At 38.2% G+C, this 24195-nt stretch overlaps 1 protein-coding gene across 1 annotated transcript; it reads right to left on the minus strand.

Moving 5' to 3' along the window:
• Positions 1–177: 177 nt before the first annotated feature.
• On the minus strand, positions 178–23534 carry cmip (c-Maf inducing protein). The gene is made up of 21 exons (XM_020934834.2): positions 22724–23534; positions 15098–15223; positions 13620–13670; positions 13178–13339; positions 12719–12760; positions 12464–12526; positions 11994–12074; positions 10984–11087; positions 10795–10899; positions 9318–9755; positions 8301–8366; positions 5874–5900; positions 5741–5789; positions 5526–5633; positions 5321–5437; positions 4935–5075; positions 4263–4310; positions 4029–4175; positions 3519–3624; positions 3362–3432; positions 178–2926 (listed from the first exon to the last, which is right to left on the minus strand). The coding sequence occupies exons 1-21, from the start codon at positions 23048–23050 to the stop codon at positions 2873–2875; spliced, it is 2433 nt and encodes an 810-aa protein (XP_020790493.1). The 5' UTR covers positions 23051–23534; the 3' UTR covers positions 178–2872.
• Between the last annotated feature and the right edge of the window lie 661 nt (positions 23535–24195).

Consider the following 24195-nt stretch of genomic DNA (forward strand, 5'->3'; position numbering starts at 1 on the left):
ATAACAATAAAAGGTACGAAGTACTGTTATTACTTCAATTAAGGTTGAGGTTCCAAGATACTGGCATGCAGTTGTGAGATTAGATGCATATTAAAGTTAGTAATGCTTTTTCTTAAATGATCTCTCCATGTATCCTGCCAAACACACATAGAAAAAACTCCACATGGCACACACATGAAACATATTCACAGACAATTTATTTCTGATTGAAATGATTTCACATCATAAGTTGTTATTTTCCTGTTGAAGATCTTTTGTATTTTTATTACAACAGCCACAGAGCAGCAGCAATAATAATAATAATAATAATAATAATAATAATATTAACAATTATTATGATAATCCAGCAGATGAAGCAGATCATTGCTGACACTGAAAAAAGAGAAAGAAAAAACTAAGGGCGCCCTCTAGCCAGCTGCCAAAAAGAGACAAGGGATTGTGGGTAATTTGAGTTTTCAGTAATTTCAGTTCATTCTGAATTGTTAAGACGTAAGCAATGCTTTACACCATTGGGACAGAAAGAATAAAAACCGTACGGCTGTTGAAGATTAAAAAATTAAAAGAAAGGATGTAAACTGAAGCAAAGCACAGTGAGTTCCACAGGTTACAGATGGGATGTCCCGCACACATTTTACAGTAATACAAAACCCTCGCCCCAAACGCTCACAGTTTAGACAAGTGGCACCTCTCTTCAATATGTGGCAGGAATCAGTAAATATCCAATGTCTCCAAATCATGATAAAAACTGAACAAAGTCAGTACAAAACTATTGGCTTAAAAAATATCTTTTAGCGTTGAGCTTCACAACAGCCAATCAGAGCGCACACAGCATCTAACCATGTCAACCTCAGGGAGATAGTGATCAGACCCTTTATCAGATTTACAAAATAAAATTACAACAGAAAATACAAGATGCAGGAACATGTACATGCAAACAACAGAAGTTAAACACAGAAAACAAACATATAAAATAACATAAATGATAATATGTTTTGAAAATAGATTACAGTGCACTTTGCATGAAAAAGTACAACAGCGTACAAGGAGAAGAAAAGAAGTCCAGATATTTTGAGAATCAATGTTTTACAAATATATAATTAGATATTAGCCAAGTGAGGTCATTGTAATTGATAGTAATAGTCTTAAGTCTCAGGGCTCTAATGCACCTTCACATCACTTGCCAATTGAAATAAAATGAGGAATGTGATCCAGCCAAGTTAGTGAAATATTAATGCCAGTCGTAAATGGGATGAGATGTGTCAGGGAGGGCATCTGGAACAATAGATATGTCAAATCATTGCTCAGGCAAACCAAGGCAGGGGATTAACTATCGTTACACCAGACACCTGAATTATAATGACATCATTATTAAAACTGTCATCAAATATGATCTGGATTTCTTTTTATGGCCTCATACGGTGTCGTAAGAAACAACCCTACACACAATGTTAGAAAGAAAGGCATCAGCAGCCTGTGTATAAAGACAGGCTTAGAGAAAGAGAGAAAAGGACAGAGAGAGAAAAAGAGAAAGAGGTGAGAGCAGATGACTATATACACTGTATATACATCATACAGGATATGAAAGAGCGCAGCAGCCAAACACAAACATCATGGCACCAATAAATAGAATGTCATCGTGGACGGCATTGTGCTCTGCTGCTTCAACCTTGAGGGAAAAACAATAAATACAAAGGTGATGGATGCAGTCAGAGCTTATAGTCCATTCACAAACCCATGTGGACAGGGACCACTAGTCAGTTAGGGCAGTTTGACAGGCATTGTTTTATATGGGAATGTAGACAAATGCGTTAGTCCCTTTTTAGCCTGTGGTAAAGTATATGTACAAAATCCATCTGTTGAAAGCCAGTCATTGATATTGGGGTATATGGGATCTAGAAGCATCTTACTGCCACATTGTTTCTGTGGGTCTTTCAAAGTTCCACTATTCATATTACAAACCATTGGCCCCAAGACACAACAGTAAAAAGTGGACAAAGATGTTTGGCAATTGTCATTTTCTGTCTTTTGTCCTACTGCGCAGTCTGGTATTCTGCAAATATAACAGAGGATATGAAAATATACAAACTCTCGGCTGGTGATGGGTCAGTAGACAGATCCAGTCATGGCATGGAGCAAAGAGATCCTTCTTGCTTGACTTTCTTTGTCAGAAATGTCACAAAAATCAAATTAGGAATAACCAAACCTGAACAAAACAAGGGTGTGCATTTAGCAAGTCAGAATGAAGAACGCGTTATATAAATTAAAACTGAGGCAGTCCCAGACCACCCCACTACTGCTACACAACCTATTAAATAGTGATGGGATTATACTATGTACACACAAAACAAGAAAAAACTAATTGTGTTGCCATCTTTTCCAGCTCCCAAAATGCCTCCAAAAGTCCTTGGATCCACTGACTATTGAAGCAAAATCTGGAAAAATATGAAGTTCATTCAAATGTATAGATTGACCGCTTCTTGTGTGGACCTTGTGTGTAGTTAGGCACAGTCTTGTAAAAGTTTTCCAAAATAAAAAACATAACAAAAAAACATCAGTTTGAACTGGAAAACTCAGGAGGAGCTATGGTTTTGAAGAGCTACTGAAGAACTGGAATGTGCTGTATCCAGACTTCATAGTACAAAGGCAAAAGAGTTGATGGTATTGTTCAAAGGTTTGACTCTGTGGGACGGAGTGGGGCAGCTCCAGGTGAGGAGGGACATCCAAAGTACAGATATGTCATAAAAATGAATTGATCTGTGGAGACTCCAGCTCTTTCCAGGACACTGTGGAAGGCCGGTCCCACGTGGATATCATTAATGGGGACATGTGTATATGTGTGTGGATTTGATAAGGTGAGCATGAGCAAAGGACATCACCAGGCCTCTGTGTACCGTACATCGACATCTTTCAGGTTGGGCAGTTTGGCCTGAAAAACACATGTGCAGTATATTTAGTAACAAATCTGCATTACATCTCACCAACAAACTTCATGTTTAATTTTCAGCTATATTCATTAATTAACAACTAAAACTGTGGACTTAATCAAACTGTAAGTGTGATGACATTCTTAGCTCTAATCAATTACCAAAATGCTCTGTCAAATTCTGTCACACTTGTCTAATCTATAATAACTTTAAATAACATGTATCACAACACATTTATGATAAAGTGTGTACGTCCTCTTTAGTTTAACCTTCGAGAGTGGTATTTTCAGTCATTTAAAGTGTGATGTTTTTGTCCATAATAATAATAATAATAATAATAATAATATTAATAATAATAAATAATTAAAAAGATTACATGAGTTGTCATCACAGTCCTACTCACTCCAAAGTGAATGTAAACTATTCAAATGACTCACCTTGAGGTCTTCATATGTGTCAGCTGTGAGCTTGGTGCTGTTCATGTTCAAGCTGCACAAACTTTTCATTGCTGAAACATAAAACCATCCGATTTAATCAAATGAGCTGCTATACATAATAATAATAATAATAATAATAATAATAATGTTTCCTTACAGCTGAGTGACAGTAGACCAGCATCAGTGACTGGGGTCTCACACAGGTTTAACACTTGGAGACAGGCCAGGTGCTCCGACAACAACCGCAGCCCTGCATCTCCAAACTGCAATGCAAAATAATACAGACGGTGTTTTATCCTAACAGTCAATGACTTAAAATGGCCTAGAGTGCAGCTGACCAGGTAAGGGGACAACCCTAAAAATTAAATTAAATGAAATAAAACTTGTGTTTACCTGAAACAACATCTGTCTATATGATATGAATGCTTTGTGCCAAGGCAACATCCAACAATATTTAATAGGATTAGATTATATTGAATAATAACTAATTTCAAATTCACCAACACAGACTTGCATAGTTGCGAGCTGTCATTTTATCATTCAGTCTGAACTCATTGTTAATATGTTTCGATTTCTTTAATGGTTGGTCTATTTCTGTACCACAAAATTGATCACTAAATGTGGACTTTATAATCATGCTCAGGGAACTGTTTTTACAGTTTCGTACCTGAGTGGACCACAGGTTGAGCTGTTTAAGTGAGGGCAGCTTGATGAGCTGCTCGGCACAGGCACTGGTGACGTTGGTGAAGGCCAGACTCAAGTTTTCCAAGTTCCCAAAGGATCCTGAACTCAACAGACGAGCCAGGTCAGCATCCTAAAAACAAAACACAAGAATATATAAGTGTTTGAACTATAGTATTAATAGTATATAATTATGAATGTATATTATATGTGTCTTTACTGTGGACTTGGAGGGCAGAGTGAGGCGGGTGGGGCCTCCTTTTCTTTGCTGAGGAAAAAAAAGAAAAGCATTGTATCTGAGAAGAGAGCCTTGTTGTAGCTTTTGCAGACAGTAGGTGGCATAAGTGAGCAACAAATAACATAATGCTTTTATTATGGTGTGAAAAGGGAAAGTTTGTGGTTCTCCTTTGTAATGTGATGCAACCCTTTTATGACGTAAGAGAGCTGTTTTTGTTTATATATCCATATGTGAGTTTAAAAAGGCACAGCTGAAAAGTACATTTTGGAATAATTGATGCAATTCTTTAGTAATATTTTAGCTCTGGTTAAAATCTTCTCTTATCAGAATGCTTTGTGAGGATTTCTGTGCTTCGAGTTCAGTACATGTAAGTGAAGCCTGCTGATTTCTTATCGACTCTTGTCTTTACGTATCTTTTATAAATGATGTCCTCTGTTTAATCTCTATGAACAGCCCTGATATCAATGCCACAGCTCTTTGTCATCTGTTATCTTGTCTGGATACAAAGTGAACATAATGACCAAACACTGACAAAAGGACACATCGGTTGATCTCAAAACCACCAGCTCTACAACAAACAGCTGAGAGTTTTATGTCCATAAAATGTGTATACTGTAATACTCTATTATATATTTGAAAGTACCAGTAACTAACCAGTTCCTTGAGCTCCCTCTGCCGGTCACAGAGCTGCTCGTACATGCGCAGGCCGACCTGAGTGCTCTCCAGAGTGGAGATGATCTGCAGCTGAGTGTCCTTGTTCTCTATGATGTTGTACTCTAGCATCAGGCACAGGATCTGCACACCACAACATGGGCAGGAAGGTTACAACTATGGTACATTCAAGTACATTTACACATATCAAAATATCAAAGTTTAGCCTGTGGCTGCAGACAGGATAGGACTTTAACTTATTTATCCATAAGTTAATTGAAAATGTAGTCAGTCAGTCAATGTCAGTTGTTGAATCCAAACGATGGCTGATACAACATGGTTATTGGATTATTTCAGTAATTTTAATTTAGTGCAAATTCCAGGCCTACCTCCACCATAGTCTGGTTCCCTCTGAGGGCCAGCAGCATACAGGGCCCCAGCTTGTTCTCTGCCAGAGAAAGAAGGAACTTCTTGGTCTTGTAGCAGGAGCCCATGAGGATATGGACCTGAGGATGTGAGGAGCTAAACTTAGTCCTGGGAATAACATTATTCACATATACAGTACACCCGGTCTACATCATGAAGTGTACGCACCATACTGGCAAACAGCTCTCCATCGTCGTCACAGGCCACGCCCCCAGGACTGTAAAGCTGGAACCAACCGTCCTTACCCGAACGTACGCTCAGCAGGCACGAGTGAACCTATGACCACAAAACATTAGAATAATCTATATACTGAAATTAATGGAGGATGTGTGTTATGCTTTTAAGATTAAGATAAAACTAAAAATTACAATAATGATGCTCACCTCTTGTCGAGGGTCTTCTGCAAACCTCTGGATCACATATTTCAGCTCCCTGTTCAGACACACATTTAGTTTGGTATAAAAAGAAGTAAAAGGCTGAAAAGTATTTAGCATTGATATGCGAGGGAGAACTTACTTTGTGAATTTGGCATGTGCAAGAGCCCTAGAGGGAGAAAACAAAACACATCAGTATCACACATTTGAGTCTCTAGAAAATGTATTATTTACTTCAGTGGTTCATATCCAAAAATAATGATATGTAATACGTAGAAAATATTTCAGTATAGTATTGTATTGTTTATAGTATATTCGATAGTATTGTTTTAATTTATCAACATTTGTTTGCTTTACAGAGGTGACAAGTTACAAAGACAAACACAGACTTGAAATTACAGTATATGCTCTCTCTTGTTTGCCAAGTTGTTTTTGAATTTGTACGTGTTAATGAAGCATGTCAGGGAGTTCCCTTTAGCCCACAGTTGACTGACGACACAAAACAACAGAATTAGCTTCAGAGTTTCAGAGGAACAGCTTCACTCATTGTGACTAATGCAAAGTAAAGTTCTGCTGTTTGTTACTGGAGAAACTGTAATGATCCCTCAGCGGAAGATGTCAAAGTGGAGTGGCTAAAAAAAAAAAACTTGCTTCAAAAACAAAGAGAGACCTCTAAAAAATTAAAATAACAAAATAAAATCATTATCTGTGGCACCTCTCAGTCTACATCAATTAATTAAGATAACTGAAGTATTCGCATAACTGGCTGAGCGTGATGCAAGTCAATTTTACAGGTGTAACTGGTTTAGAGCGCACTGTGAATTATAAGCAATAACATCAACTATTTAACTACTCAAAATAAAACATGACTGCTATCCTTTACACAATAGAATGTCACAGGACAATAATCCTTTTGACAGTACTGCATACCACCAAAAACTCTGGTTTAGTTACCACGTTGTAACCAAATAAGGAATAACTGGATTAAAGATAAACAAATTCCCATTAATGGAGTATTTTTCCTTGATCTATTAACTTGAACATTTTGGCAAATCAACTTATTGCATATTTCGATAATACTTAGTAATGTAATGTGATGATGAAACTTGATCTGTGTGCGTGTGTGTGTGTGTGTGTGTGTGCACACATGTGTTTGTGTTAGCTGTTGTGTGAAGTGACTCATTGAGGTCCTGGGGAGTATTGTTGCCGTTCATAATGACGCCCAAAGGCAGCGACCCGGCAACAGTAGCGCAGGTGAGCAGCAGGTGAGTGCCAGGACAACAACTCAGCCTGCAGTCGCTGCTAACGAAGTCCAGCCCGCACCAGACAGACAATTAGAAGCAGTGCTATGGGCCGTTTGTAGCCAATTACAGTGCTTCCTCTGGAGAGAGTGGCCCTGGAGGACATGCCCCCCATCCCCTCCTGTGGGATGTGGTACTGTTCCTTATTCACGTCAGTATGGGACCCCGAGACCCACCCCTGCCTCACACTCAAACTGCGATGAGCTAAGGCAGTATACACTTTCTATAGGACTGTTATTAGTGTCAATAATTGAGATAATAACTATTTATAAATGACAGTGAAGTAATGCTATTGTATTAATGAGTCTAAAGAGATTTGTTTCTCTGACATCTTGCACAATCTGGTAAGGCATCTAACTATGGTTAATATGCATATCACTGCATTAGGGCTGCACATAGGCCTGTCATCAATTACTATATCAGCTTATCATTCAACATATAACAGTTGGAGATTTTGAAATTTTTTTGTAATAACATAAGATTTGAGTTGTAGAGGGTAGAATAAACAACTTCTATGGGTAATTATTGGTCATTCTGCTATTTATTTGTAGCAGCTCAGGCTTTACAGTGATACAGTATATTTAAAAAATGGTTTACTGAGATTATTCTAGTTTTTGTCTATGGCATAAAGTAGGTTCAATATTATAGTTTATCATTATGTTTCTCTGTAGCAATATATCTCAAAATGTGTTACTGTGACAGGGCTAGCTGCACAACATATGGCAATCAAATTAAAATCACAAATTTGGGGCAACTCTCATCATTATTTAGATAATACAATGTCTTCTGCAAAGAAGCCAAAATATCCTGTCTTTTTATAGAAAAATCTTCTTTTCCCTGTACTGAAATTGATATGCTTGTGATTATTAGTTTATAATTTTCAGTCTTCTCTTCGGTGTTGATGCTCCAGGAGTTGTTTAAAATGTGCATATATAACAAATCTAATAGCAATCTTAGACTTAGACAAACGCTGACAACACAAGGAAAAAAATATGCAATTGCTAAACCAGATCAAGCAATGGCCTAAACATTTAATTGAAACCTAAATTATAAAGGTACTAATGGAATACAACAAGCACTAAGATTAAGATAGAGAATTGCATTGCTAAAGACCTCTGATCACCACTGGAAGAATCCCATTATATTTTGAGAACCACTAAATGTGAGGCAGCTTTGTATGTGGCTTACTTTATCCATTTGTACACACGACTGTAGTAACAAAAGCCCTTACAAACTCTACTATAACAATATTTGCAAATATGCCTTACTCTTTAGGAAAGGGGATGGGCTGCAGCAGGCTTGCCAGAGCTGGTCTCCAGTCATCATAGTCGGATCTGAAAGACACATACATCTAGAGTCAAGCAAACAGTGTAAATAGAGGGAGTGCCCACAACAAAAACATACAATTGTACGTGAAACAAAGGCAGGCCTGGGTGGATGGTGGCATTAGGCGTAGAAGTAACAAGTATCATCACATTACTGCTGTTACTTACTGAGTTAAAGGTGCATTCTGTAACTTTTCTGGAAGAGGGTACATCAAAAGCTTTTCTTTACGGAGATGTTATTGCTTTGTCTGGAATGTTTCACAGTGTGGTATTAAACCTTTCTATCTTTATCAAGACCAAACCAGACCAAGTACTGGATCAGATTTTTGAGATATAAAACCACCTGTAATTGAATAAATGTAGGGCAGAGCTGTTTAATGTCATACTGTGGAACATTCCAGGAAGAGGAATGACATATCCATAGAAAAAAGCAGGTGGCAGACCCTCCACCAGAAAGTTGCATAGTGCACCTTTAAGTAACAGTGACTTTTACAAACTCTACATGTCTTGGTGCTTTTTAGGCCAGTCTGGTGGTTACCTACACCACCACATAACTGGTGCTCCAGTTTCACATTCATTCATTCAGGCCTCTTTAACCTATTTAGACTTATCCACACTCTTCATTTGTTGTGGTGATATAAGTCTAACGTCAAAGCAAGACTAAAATGTAGATGCATAAGCTACAAAAGGTTATGACAAATAGCAGTGGCCTTTCTTAAATGTGCATAAGGAGGTCAATGTAAAAATATCTATTCATATAACATGCAATTTAACTGTTGCTAAGGCTGAATGAATCGTTTCATTGAAAGTCTTGACAGAACAATGATATGAACACACATAAATCTCAGCTGTGTTTCATGTTTTGTACAATTTAGTTTTAAGCCATTCTCTGTAATTTACATGTCGGTCAGAATATGTTTCAATCATCAGTGTTTTGTCTTGTTGTGGTTGTGCGCTTACAGCATTTTGAGGATGAGGGCGAAGCATCCGAGCACACGGTCAGCCTGAGCGGGGAGCTGGATGGACAGGGTGTTGACGGCGGGGCTAACTAGGAGGCAGTCAATCAGGTTGGGCTCACTGTCACCCCCCGATGGACCCACCTTCCTCTTGGCATTGGTGTTGTTGTTGTTGCGCTCCAGTTCCACCAGGATCTCACTGGAGTTGACCACAGAAGGAGGAGGGGAAAGTGGCAGTGAGGTGGGGGGAGGTGTGGGAGATATGGGGATGGATGGGACAGGACTGGGTGTGCCATTCTGTCCGATCTGTGGAGGGCTGCCCGACAGAGGAGGCGGTGTGGGGGGCTCGGCCCGTAGCAGGCGCAGGGGCATCGGGGGCTTCCTCTCGTTCTGCTGCTGACACCCATTACGGATCTCCTTCAGGCTGGGTGAGTTGTCTCGACTACAGAGGGGACACAAATGTGGACAGAGCAGTTAAATACTGGGAAAAAACACAATATAATTACTGTAGAATTATTTTAAAATACAAATCAGATTTTGCATAAATGTGAGATTTTGTAAAATCATACAAAAAATATATATGTCACATCTACTTAAAATATAAATAAATAAATATAAATAAATATATATGTCACATCTACTTAAAATATAAATTAATAAATATAAATAAATATATATGTCACATCTAATAACTTATAGCACTATACTGAAAATAGCACAACTGGGACAGAGTGGTGCGTTCAGGGGCCAAAGATGAGGGAGCCACAGCAACCACTGTTAGTGTCAGGAGGATTTGGAAAATTCACAGAACAAGTGTTTCTCTAGAGTATCACATTACCAGGAAATAAGTCTAATGAGTTTCAACATAGTGCCATACATGTCACTTTTAGTGACCTCAAATGGGCAAAGTAAAGATCATGTCTCATAACTGTTATGTTACAACTGTATTCCATCATTAAGTTGAATTTGTATTTGTAGTTGTATTTATTTAGATTGATTCATTCATTGCGTACAAAATATTGAATTGTAAGGCATTCAAGGCTTAAGAGCTCATAACATTTCAAATTTCAGCTCTCTGCTATGGACTTACTAGTGATTGCACATAAGATAAAAAATGTTATGTAGTCATTTCTCTACAATAAAACCTTGCTTGCTACAGCGAAATACTAATATGAAGAGGCAGACAGTTCTGCAGTTTTGAACAGTCAAGTCAGTCAGTGGATCTGTTTCTACTATTAAGACATTTTAGATAAATATTGTGATTTATAAGTAAAATACACATTAATAATAAGTACAACAAAAAACATGTCTTCCTTAAAGTTACCATTTTTAAATGTAATAAATGTTAACCGAAAGAATAAAGTAATAATTACATTTTCATAGTTAATTATCTCAGCACCTGATACACAACTAAACATGAAGCATTTGAAAGAGCTGAGGCCTGACTTACATTAAATGCTACATGCTATTATTAGCCTGACCTGTTGATGAACTCCTCATAACAGGAGTAGATCGCAGCGAGACACACAGCCACCAGGTTTGGCAGAACGCGAGGGTGAGGGCATTGTCCCGTTGGCCCATGCATACTGAAAAACAAGTGAAATATTGTTTAGAAATCAGCCCTGAATCCAACCACACATCACCTACATCAAAATACTGCTTTATATTACCTGTGGACAAACTTTTTGACTACCTCCATCCCAGCATTGAGCTCATTCAAAGCCAGAATATACTCCTGAGTGAAAAGGCGCAGGCGAGGACACTTCCCAAAATCCTATCCAGACAAAAAACAAAAAAGTTTAAATCATAAAATGGTGGATTTGATTCAGCTTGATTCATGCTTGTAATAACTAGAAAGCTGAAGTTCCTAAACAACATACAGATACAAATTAATTAAATGTTATGACAATGTTGTGTGAATGACTTTCATGCAGCTTACTAACTTTTATTGTTATATTTCCATTGTATTCTCTGTATGTCTGTTGCTGGTATCTTTACACCTTGCCCACGGCACGTTCATAGAAATGAAAGGTCCCATATTACACAAAATGGATTCTTGTGAGCTTTTAGCCATGCTAGAATGTTGTCACCTCATGAAAAAACACCTGGAGTTGTGTTTTGTTTCATTCACACATGTTTTGAGTAATCTTAGATTGTTTGGCTTTCTACATCTCCAAAGCTCAAAATGCTCTGGTCCACCTTGTGATGTCATGAAATGGTAATTTTCAAGTTAGCAGCTATCATTTACTTTTAGTTCAGTAGAGATTAAAAATTCCAGGTCTGAAATCACCAAAATAATACTAGTGAAGGTGTATTGAGTACACTTTCACTAGAAACACTGGGGCACTTCCTGTATTACCACATGACATCACAAGGTGGAACAGCACATTTTGAGCTTTGGAGAGTGTTTTCTATTTGAACACCATCTAAATAAGCAGAATTTGTGTGTTCAACAATGAAACTCAAACAATGAAACAAAACACAACTCCAAGAATGTTTGTGTTGAGGAAACAGAATTATATCATAGATCAAAAATAGAATAATATGACACTGTTCTTATTCAAATAAACAAAAAAATAAATATTCAGTTCAGTCATTGGGAATTAGCTTTTTTTTTAGCAGTTTACATATTACATATAAATAATGATAGAAAAAACAATATAAATTTATGAAATCTCACCATGTTATGCTTAAGGATTCTCTGGACCACAGGAGTGAACACTTCTATTACCACCATAGAACGCGGCCGCTCTCGACAGTGCTGCAACACAACATACAACACAGAGTAAGACCTAAAAGTCTATCGGTCCCTTGTTTCTATGGCCATGTCATTGCTCTGCCTGGAATGTTGCACAGTTTAACATTAAACAGCTCCACTTTCCATTTACTCTGTTATAGGTGTTTCTATAGCTACAAAATTCCTCAAAAAAACAGGCATTCTGACTGTGAGCAGGGTTGCCTCTCCACAGATCTGATCCATAATTTGGTCTGGTTTGGTCTCCATAAAATTAGAAACGTTTAATGCCATTCTGCGAAACATTTCAGACAAAGCAATAACATCTCCATGGACAAAAGCATTTGACGGACCCTCCACCAGAAGAGTTACAAAATGCACTATTACTTGAAGTGAACTCTGCAGTATGGACTCACCTTACAGAAGAACTCACAGAGGTCAGGAGGTGGGTGGTTGTTCTCCAGAAGAGGAGCAATGGCCTAAGAAAACCAAAAAACTAAATCGGATCTCGTAAATCTCTTTCTTTTTTGTCTATGATTTGATTCTTTTTGATTATTTGTTCCTTTTTAATCAATTTTAGATACTGCAATATCAAAGAAGATATTACAGAGCATATTATCACAGTATTATATAATAATGTTAATGCAGAACAGATTGAATAATTTACTTACAACAATAATGTTTTCATGATCCTGAGTGCTGAGATTGGAGTTCTGTGGGGAAAAGGAAAGAATTAGGCTACTTAGTATTGACAACCTTTTCAATCAAATCTACATGTAATTGCTTAGAAATTTGAAGTAAATCTGAAGTAATCTGACAGTAGTAATAACTAAGTATTATTTAGTAGCTGACAAGTCAAGTGATTATTTGAGATTTTACATTCAAATACATTTTTAACCACATAAAGGCTGAAATAAAGTGAAATAAAGTAAAGTGTATTAATGATAAAAATCAGAAACAGTTCATGACTTCTTTTAAATTCAATAATCCCACTGTGTGTGTTATAAAAAGGTATTTTATTTATTTCATTCACTTCTGTATAATACTATAAAAAATGTGAATTAGTAATAATACGCTTTCTCCCTGTAATATTACAGTCCCTCAAGTAAATGTGAAGTGCACTGCAATACCTCGGCCAGCAGGGTGGAGATGATGTGCAAAGGGGCTTGATGAATGGACTCATCCTGAAGCGGAGAAGTCAGAGCCATATCCACAAGCGCCCGGATCTCCTTCAGAACCACGTCCCAGCGGCTCGGGTTGGTCAAAACCTTACGGTACTTATAAATCTTTTTCTACATCAAACACGAGAAGGACAGTGTCACTAAAATCAGGTATGGATTGGAAATGGCTGATTCTAAAATGTAAATTAATGATTTATTTCCAAAAATAAAATTACAAACTAGTCTACTTCCTCACAAAAGCTCATAATATTACAAGGTGTATTTTAAATAATAGAAAACACAAACAATTACATGCAAAAACAAAATAACATACATAAAAATAAATGCATACAAAAATAATTCACATAAAATTGGCCCTATGAGAAAATCAGTAAATTCAAGAGATTCTTACCTTCCACTGCAAAGAGTGAAACCACTGGTCTCTTAGGTAACTGTTTGCAGCCTATGAAATCACAATGAAAACCAGTTAGCGTAAAGCATGAATATCTAGGTGAGAGAGAAAAAACATGCAGGACATGCTTTAATCATGTTCCTGTGCTTATATGGTGTAGCCATACACCAACTCACTGCAATTAACCTATTACAGTAAAGTGTGAACTCTGACAAGAAACAAAAAGCTTTCATTATAAAGGTATTCAATCATCATAGATGGTCACTAATAAAACATTCTGTATACAAATGTTTCAGCCAACCCAGTACAGTATAATGGGGAGATATGCTGGAGAGACGTCACTGTGGCTCTGCTCTGAACTTAAATGTCCAGCTGTTGCTTTTGTGACTATTACAGAAAAGAGACTGATAACAATATATTATAGTATGCTTATTTTGTGCTACTAAACCTACTAAATTCAATTGCAATGAGAAAAACAAAACAAAAATGTGTAAACTATAAGAATTTTGGTATGTCTCTTTAACATGCACACCATTTAAAGCAGTAGAAAAACGCTGACAGGAAGTGGTCAGGACTAAACCTCAGCTACTCCTGGAGGCAAATAATCTCACAATGTTACGGTAAAAGGTTTCTTACTTTTCTAACTTTAGTTCAGCCACTTCATGGGACAATAGCCCTGTTTCGGTACTAAGAACAGAAATGACACAGAAGTCCGTAAGAGCGTATTCTATATTTACTTGGAAATATTTTTGGATTAAGTTTTAACTTAACAAGTTTTATTATTGAGGATGTAGGCCTACATACAGTGTCAACATAACAACAGCTATTAACTGTTATCCCACTACCAAATATAGTCAGATATATTTTATATTTACTGTATTTTATTACACAAATCAATATATTTTGTCTTTTGTTAATCTTTTAGTTTAATTATGTTAATTTGAATAGTATTACCATCAATTCTTTGGCCTTTGTTATAAAATTGTAAAGTGTGGGCTATTGTTTCAAAATAATTCCCCTTGTGAATCAATAAAGTTTGTCTAAGTTAAAGTCTTAAATGGTTCTACTTATGAGTGACTTAATAATGCACTTTTGTTAGGTGAATGGCTGCATCTTAGAGATACATCTGTTCTTTGTTCATAGCAGCATGGCATAGCTCAGTCTGTGTAGGCTGAAGCGTGCTAACTGTCTAGCCTGTGTGGTGTGGGCCCATGTGTACAAGAGAAACAGTGCAGGTTATAGCGTGCTCAGAGGCACACTGTGTTCTGCCCCGGCTCGTCCTGTCCTGATCAAGTGGACACGCTTTTCTGACGCACCATCCTGTCAGGGTTTAACTTCTGTGCTGTCTCTTGAGAAAAATATAATTTGTTCTTATTTTAGCTGTTTATTATTGAAATGCCTTGGACGAATAGTCTGTGCTTTTAGGTCAGTTGTTACAAAGTACTCGCAGTTTGAGTGTTGAGTAAAACTGTGCTCACCTGTAGAAGGACAGTTCCTCCAGGAAAACTGAGCTGGACACAGTATTTGGGAGCATTGTCCCAGGCCAGTAGCTGCAGGTCCTCTATGGAGCTGTAGGACAGGGACGTCTCCATGTAACCAGTGGGCTGAAGGCACAAGACACAGTGGATTACAACAGGGTTTCACATATTCACACACATTTTGAAAACAACCTCTAAATTTCTATAGCAATGTTTCTCAAACTATAGTACATATACCACTGATAGTACATGGGTGCCTCAGGTGGTACATGAGACCCTCTACATTTTGAGTATTTGTTGGACAAATCTAAAGTTTTTCCTCTGGGTTAATCATTATTTAGAATCTATGTTTGTGCTTTAGTCATTTTAGACCTGTTTTAGTCTCATTCTAGCTGTGGTTAAGCTTTAATTTAAGACTGATAAAGTCTGAGTTTAAATCTGGCAGTTGCCTTGCAAGCCCAGAATGACACCTCTGAGGCGATGAATCTGGAGGAAAATATGGCGCTACTCAGAAAGCCAAATACTATCTTAGATGGTACTTGGTTTGAAATGTTTGAGGACCACTGAGCTAGAATTTAGTTTTACATTTTAGATCCAGATTTTGTAATCCTTATTAGGTCATGCTGTGTTACTACTGAAAACATTCAAACATCATATTCCAGCAACAATACAAAGTAGTTTTTGAAGAAAAAACAGCACATTTTTGCAATAAGTTTATCACGAGTCACAGGGTGCACCCGGATGTCGACTCATCATGAGCTTAGACAGGCAAGTGATGTCAGTGAACAGAAGAGAAACAAGAGACAAAGGGTCGCTAAGTGCTTGGATGCCTTATGATACAGGTTTTGTTGAGAATGAAAAATGATGACCAATCATTAATTGCATGCATGATTTTCACTGGTTTGATTTAAAAAATATTAGGCCATTCTACAATGAAAGAGGTACAGGATGCATACTTAAACAGTCCTTATGTCTATTTAAAAACATGCACTGTACAGCTCCACAACTGAGACCATGAAACCTTTGACAGACCATTGCAACAAGTTAGAAATGAGATGGATGAAACTAATGATTTTCCCACAGTAAGTATAATGTAAGTATTGATGTAACTGCATGCATTTCTCACTGGACAGGAAGTATGTGCACAACATAGATTGTATCAGCTGTTTTCTATAACAGTCAATACGCACTTACTTTCTGAACAGAAAAATCAAACTGTGGTAACTGAAGGTGGAGGTCCAGGCCATCACATCCTGGGTTCAAATGAGGTTATCGGAAGACAAATATAGAGCCATTCCACTCTTGCTCACACTATTGTTGGCTAAATGTAACAGTGGCAGTATTAAGACAACAGCTGGGACACTGAGACATTCCCCATTGGGATAGCACTGTAGCCTCTTCACAGGTTCAGCCCAAGCAAAATGTAAACAAGCAAGACAACATCGACATAAAAAGTTGGCTGCCATATTGCACAGGAGGCTAATTCTGAATAACACAGAGAAGAGGAAGTTTTGCAAACTAAGCTTCCTTAATCAAAACCACATCCACAAAATGTGCAAAACTTTTTTCTCTGTCACTGGAGACAATTAATTGTGTAACATTTTGCATGTACTTGATGAGAATGGGGGTCAACATGATTTTCAATATGTCTTTCCATACTACAATGATAATACAATACACTTATTATTTTTCAACATAAAATAAATGTAATAGCGTGTGGTCTCAGACAATTTCGATAAGGTCCAATTTAGTCACTTTAATGTGATTTTTAATTTTTTTTTTTTACTTTATTATTTTGGTCTTGATATATGTTCAAATAAGAACAAAATTTTGTAACACAAATTAGGTCATGCTGTGCCAACATCTGACTTTACCAATTCAACATACTCTGGGAACATTATTTGTTATATACAGATTATTTGCTCAACACACAATAGTTTTATACTAGTGTTACTAGTGATTCATAACTTGTTTGGTTAAATTATTTTGGACAACTCTAGTACTATGACAAAAACATAATTTCTGAACCTGTGTGAACTGTGATATTGCACTGAGGTCAAGACCTTAAATGCAATGATTTTGTTAAGAAAGGCAATCTGACACAACCTTCTTAGTAAAATACAAACACAATGCATTAACAGTTGAATTTCAGAGGTGTTTTTCTTACAACCTCTCCAGGACTATTGGTATTACAGCTTCACATTTAGGGGACACTGCACACTCAAATTAAGCTACACACTATGGTCTGTAATGTTAGAGGAGGAGGTCTGCCTGCTGTACTGCCCTTGTGTTTGGACTGGAGTGAGGCAGAACATGACGGAGACAAACATACGGCTCGGGCTTGTGTGATGAGCAGCGCCGTCGCCATGGAAACCCCTCCTCCTGCCTCCAGCTCGGTGTGTCTATGTGCTTCTCTGTGTGTTTGCTGCTGCAGGAGGCTGAAGGAGCTCGTCTCCTCTCCTCATCGCTCTGTCGCCATGGAAACAGGGCAGCCGAGATGTACATTATGTTTTGTTGTGTGCGGGCTGCTTTTTGTTTCCAGGGAGCGAACAAAAACCAAAGGGCAAAAAGAAAAAAGAAAACTGAGAATCCCACAGGCTGCTACAATGTGACTAATAATCGCATGATTGATGTATACAACAAATAAAATGAATAATTCTGATTCAGTTGTTGACTGATATGTGATCGCATGCATATAACAATTGAAAATACATGCTGTCATTAAATTATTGCCCGCATGATGCCACGTAAACAGAAGTTACAGCCATCACTAATTGTTAAGATTTTAGTTTGAAGGGCAGAGGTTTGCCTTACAAAGAAAAAGCTCTGTTGACATTATATTGTGTTTGGGCAACATTCATTTTCCTAGACTCCCATCACAAGAGATGCCAAATTAACCATATTTTAAAAACATACCATTGTTTATGTGCACCACCTGGATAAACAAGACTATGGCTTCCTGATCCTGAAAACTGATCAGCTCTAAACCACATCTTTAAACTGTCCATACTTTTCAGTCTGCCAACTAATAATTGGATGAATTTTACCAACATTCACAAGTACGTACAAGTTTGATGTTATGCATTGTTATTTGGTGATGTCAGTCTAGTACTAATAAATAATGGACATCAAACATGCAAAAAACTGTACAGTTACAGAAATGCAAAGTGTTAATCATACATAATCATACATATTTATCTGGTGTCTGGACCAGTCAAAATCACAAAGCCAAAGCAGCAGATCATTTAAAATATGCTATTATTGACTGCAATGGCGCCCTAAAAAGAAAGGCCAAAGAGTATTCTGCAGAAATACTGAGAAACATGGAGAAGAGAGGAAGTCACGTCACATATGACATTCATTGTGAGACGAAACACAATCTCGATATGTAATTTATTTGATTTATAATTTATAATAAATAGATGGTGTGATTCATTTCTCTTCACTATTTTAACCTAACTTTTAATTTGATTTATTTAACATTTTGCTGTCATTGTAGCACTATTTTTAGGACCCTTTTTAACCCTTTGTAAATGCAGGGGGGAAAAAATCTCACAATACAATTATTTACACATGCGCACAATGTTGTGGCATGACATCTTACCCCATTCCTACTATATAATCTCTATTGGAAACAAATACTACAAAAACTGCAGACCAACAGCAGTGTTCCTGAGTGCATCCATGTGTACGGTACTCAAAGCCTCCATAAGGATAGCCCTATAGCCCCAGTGACCCGTAGCCCTGAACCCACTTGTACTGGCGATAATGAGCAGAGCAGAGTCCTTTATGGGCCTCTTTTGTGAGAGGTGCAGCTCAGGAAGTTCTGCTTGTCCTCGGAGTTCTCTCTTACGTAAATATGATGTAGGTTTGAGTGTGTCTGACATGAGAGGGACCTGAGCCACTCAAAGGAGAGGCTACACTTATCTTTGTGTATAACCCAATAGCCAAAAAGACGTAGGTTCAATTCAAGGTCAGATAGTTGTTCTAAGCAGATACTGTAGCATTAACAAAACTTTAATTCCATTAACAAATAAAACCCAAGTAATATTTGTATGGTTTTCTTTTAATTCTACATACTTATGACAATGACACTGAATTCTCAGAAGTTCAGTATGTTCCAGTTACACATGCTTTATTTTAGTTCAGCAATTCTTTATCAAATAGAGAACTAAATGATGGCGACTAAGAACTTCCTTTCGTAAGTATGCATTCCCTACACATCATACTGTAATACGATCCTTTTATAGGCAGTCGAAATAAATCCCTTACTTTTTGCTGACAAGATGAGCTAGTATCTGTTTTTCATTAAGATGCTCATTCATGGGCCTATCCTTTTTAAAATATGCCTATAGAGAAAAGTTACAAAATGTACATTACACCTGCCAAATCCGATACTGCAGTTAAGACTCCATATCATAAATCCTAAATATTGCACGTTTACATATAAGTGCGCAAGTAATTTTAATAAGCAGTTTGTTTTGTATCTAAAGACTGTGCTTTATGTAGTTGCATTTGAATGTAATGTTAAGTGCAGAACAGGTGAAAAGACATCAGCAGTGGTAGTATGAGTCTGTGTGTTTTGACTGTTGACTGACCAAGTTCATCTGTTCTCCACTAACATGATCAATACAGAGCGCTCACACCTCCAACAACCAGGAAACAGCTACAACGTTCAACCATACTCTAGTGTTTTTAACCTTTTAACAAGGTTTTTTTCTCCATTGTAGTCATGTGTTTATTTTATGCCTTACAAATGAAACTGTGGCAGTGGACATGAAATCTGTAGAACTTCACCCTCTTTGCAAACCAATGTTCTTCTCTGACTGTGGAATTGGAGGCAGAGGAGCAGATTAACCATACTTCCCCCAGAGCAGCTGTGGTTACATTGCTATCATTAAGTGTGACTGAAATAATGCATAACATCTAGGGTGCAAAGAATAATGCAATACTATTACATGTCATATTTGCAGTTGTAGTCTAGTAGTAGCACATGGAGCAGTACTTGAAGGGCTGAAAGTGTCCTTACTTCTTACTTTAATAAAACCTGTGCTGTGAGGACAAACAGTCATTTACATAATTGTTCTGTGTAGCACATAAAATCTTCAGTGTGGCCCATCCACATATTCTCCACATATAGTGAGTATATAATACTCCACATAAAGAGGAATATGACAGACTGGACAGAGCATGTTTTGTACAATGTCAGCAGTAAAACACAGCCATAATGTGTGCCAACAAACAGGAACTACAGGCTCATATTCAGCCATCAGGTATTTTTATGATGATCACTGTGCTCACAACACACTCCTAACACATGACATATGGTAAGGAAGCTGTACAAGACAGTCAATGCATGAAAACAGAGTTAAAGATACCAGACGGGTATTTGTAAGACTACAAAAGGAACCTGATCATTGTTGTAACAAGAAATATTTTCACTTCTCAGAACATCAAATCTGAAAATAAAGTTTTGTTCCACATGTTGGAAAGCAAATACTGAATAAATAATTATTTAATTAGGTCTTAATACAAAGTAACTGCATTTGTAGTATTAGATTTAGTAATAGTGCCACTTGTAATAAGAGAGGTTATTAGTATGGTAATTTGCTGATGTGGTTAGGAATGTATAGTAATTACTCTGTAATTCAAAGTACATAGTAACATGACAACCCTACAAGCACTCTTATGAAGTATGCATTGTAATAAGTGTCTAACAAATAAAGGTTTTGTACTTCACAGTAGTAATGGGTCTTTTGGCTCTGGATCTGAATCTTTTGGATCTGTTCATTTCAAAGAGCCATTCATTTTACCCATGAACTAATCACAGAGAGAAATGACCAAGGTTAAGATTGGATTAAAGTACTTCAAAGTGAAAGTAGGAGTGTGTTTACCCTTAAATGATGCATAATCTAAACACTGTGCTGCAGCAGAAAGAAAAACTATTATTATGATGCCAAATACGTTTTCTGTGTGAAAAGTTCTGACACATGTTGCCTCTTCCGCTTCTGTGCTAATTAGTGCTGATTCAATGTAAACTGGACATGAGCGTGACATCACTGCTCCACAGCTGAAGCTCAAGTGCCAAATGCCAATACCTGAAACACAAAGGTGTCCTGGGACAGGTGCTGGAGTGACGTCATGCTCCAGTGTCTGTCTCACAAACACTGCAGTGTTCCTTTACTCATGTCTATTGTGTATGTCAATGGCCATTATCACAGAGTTACTCCCACAACTTACTGTGAAGTGCCTGTGTGAGACGACTGTCACTTTATCCATTCACAAAATATAATAGCATTTGAAAAGTTGGATTAAATCTGCAACAGAATCTTATCAAGTCACTGCTCAGAAATATCTCAAAAAATATAATATATTCTACATAAATATAGATATACAGTACAGTGTCTTGTGTGTAATATTATAGGTTTATTTTAACAGCTCCAAAATGGAATGCAACAGCAGTGAGTCTGTCAGGCAGACGTCCAAAATCCACTGACGAGGTGTTGATAAAACAATAGGTCTTATTTAGTGTAAAATGTCAGGTTTGTGTTGATCCAAATGTAAGGTATGTCTTCAGATCATTATTGTACAATCTATTTGTTATAATGGATGTGATTTTGTTGTTCCAGGAAAAACCTATGGGACGTTTATGATGGTTTATGTTAGTATCAGCCCGATACAAACCAGAAAGTGTTATAAAGCATTGTCAGAAACCACAGAGCACACACAAAAGAATCAGGTAAAATAACAGATATTGTGAGAACAGGGATGCAACAACTAACTGTAAAGTAAGTGCATGCTATATTTATAGTGTCTTGTAGAAAACAATCGGTTCACTAATCTAAAGCAGAAGGTAAATAATGTAGTGCGTTAGAGAGGTGGTTTGGGCCACTGAAAATCTCCTTTAACAAATGATGGGGAATATTGGCTGATATAGCAAAAACATCCACAAACAATGTGTACCAAAAAGGCCAAAGGTGCATTGTCAGCCCAGGTGAGCTGAATACCCCAGGACTTAACTATAGCAATTAGATTGAAAGATTAGATTGATTATGACTATTTACATCTGGTAGTGATTTTAAAACGTTCTGTGATACAAGATGTTTATGTAAAATGTTTTTTTCTCTATAGACACTGACAAATAAGTCTGAAATAATTGTGATGGATATAGGCCAACTTACTTGCCACAAAGACTTAAATCCTATAATCTATGGAACCTTTATTATGTAGCATCTTTTGGCTTGTGCCAACCGAAATCCCAACTCTACACATGGACTAGGCCTATACATACTTACATGGATAGTTTGTCCTACTGTAATAAATGATAGGGAATGAGGTTCATCCCAGCACATTCATCTCTATAAGTCTTGGCTGAGTAATGCTAATAACTTAATCACCTATATGTGTTTTTATGTTTTACATGTTTTTTATGAACGTATAAACCTATAACAAAGTGTTCTTTGGGCTAGGACCTACTTCAAAGACTTATTGACATTTTATCCAGTGCTTCGAGCTTCAAAACAGTTTAACCAATGATGATATTGCCTATTACTGAGTTATAAATATTGATATGACACAAAAGGTGTGAGAGGAGACAGTGGACGTAACCTCGAGGCCTGGACTCACCGTGGCCGAGCTGAGGCTGCTGTCCGTCAGCGTGAGGTGGTGTGGCTCCCAGCGGCGCAGGAACTTGGAGGTGAGGATCTTGCTGAGGAAGGTGCGCGGATGTTTGAGCACGCACACCTGGATGTCGCCCTCGTGGAGCAGCTTGTAGCGCATCCCCCCTCCTCCGCAGTGGTGCAGGCTCCTCTTGCACGGCCCCGCGGCCACTTTACAGTTATTATTGCCTTCGGTCGTGTCCCCCAGCAGCGGCTTGTTCTCCTCGCACTGGTAAAACTGGTTATTGTGCAGCTCGCCCCCTCCACCACCGCCGCTGCCATTGCTCAGATCCATAGCACCTCTTACGATCCAACCGTCTATTATTTCCAAATGTCGCCGAGCCGAAGCAGGCCTACATGTATGTGCCAAACACTGGGGGTGGGGGGACCTACCTTCGGCCCAGCCCGCTGTCTGTCCTGTGTCGAGCGCACGTTATCCACAAAAACGCGTCAATAATCCACCATTTTCCTCCACGACTGTGTCCCCCGCCTCCTCAGAGCAGCTATTCAATATGTTAGGGCCATGGCCTTGTCCAGCGCGCCCGCCCCTCTGCCAAATACTGTAATCCGCGACAAAAGACGGGAGACACGACGAGAAAAGACTGGAAATGCCTCAAAGTGAAATGTCCCTGGCCGCTCCGTTCGTATTCAGTCCAACCTTAGCAGCAGCGTTTCCTTTTTCTTACCCTGATCCTTCGCTGTGTCTGTGTGTACAGCAGCCAGCTCTGTGCGGCTGCGGCGCGCCGGTTGGTCCCCGCTCGTTCATGTGATACCGGACTGACGTCAATGGGGAGGCGAGCGGATGAGCTGTGTCTGAGCGCTCCGCTGTCTGTGCGCCCGCCCCTCAGCCCTCCTCCCTGCGCTCCCTCAGCCCAACCTCACGGCCTCAACATCAGCGCAGGAAACATGGAGGAGCGCCTTCAGTGGAAATGATGCAGCTGTGCACATCCCGCACGCCTCATATCAACAGTCTACTGTAGCATATATGCGCTCTGCTGCTTAAAGGGACAGGACGTGATCATAGAACTTGTAGAGTCAGAAGTCTGAATAGTGGCATAGACTTACTCAAAAGCAGCTGTTTTTAAGCCCCAGCTGCATAAGGAAGGATTAAACCCATAGGCTATTCTTTGTGCCAGTCCCAAGCCCATGTTGACAATGTAATGTAATTGTATTATGTAGCAATACAAAACACAGTTAATTAGAAGGCTACAGGCCTATTTCATAAGACAGCATCTGCGGAGGCACACAGACATACTGACAGACAAAACTTCTCGGGTGTCCATTTTAGCTTGACACAGGGACAAACATTTGTTTTTGCATTTATTTTTCATTAGGCTATTTGTGATACAAGGGCAACTTAAAGTGGGAAAGATGCAGTCCAGTTCAGACTGTGAACCCTGCCCGTGAGGGATTTCAGAGACAAAGAAGAAGGAAATGTGA

The sequence above is a fragment of the Boleophthalmus pectinirostris genome, unplaced genomic scaffold (assembly GCF_026225935.1).
Source record: "Boleophthalmus pectinirostris isolate CB_2022bp ecotype Guang Dong unplaced genomic scaffold, ASM2622593v1 HiC_scaffold_2, whole genome shotgun sequence".
NCBI classification, from domain to species: Eukaryota; Metazoa; Chordata; class Actinopteri; order Gobiiformes; family Gobiidae; genus Boleophthalmus; species Boleophthalmus pectinirostris.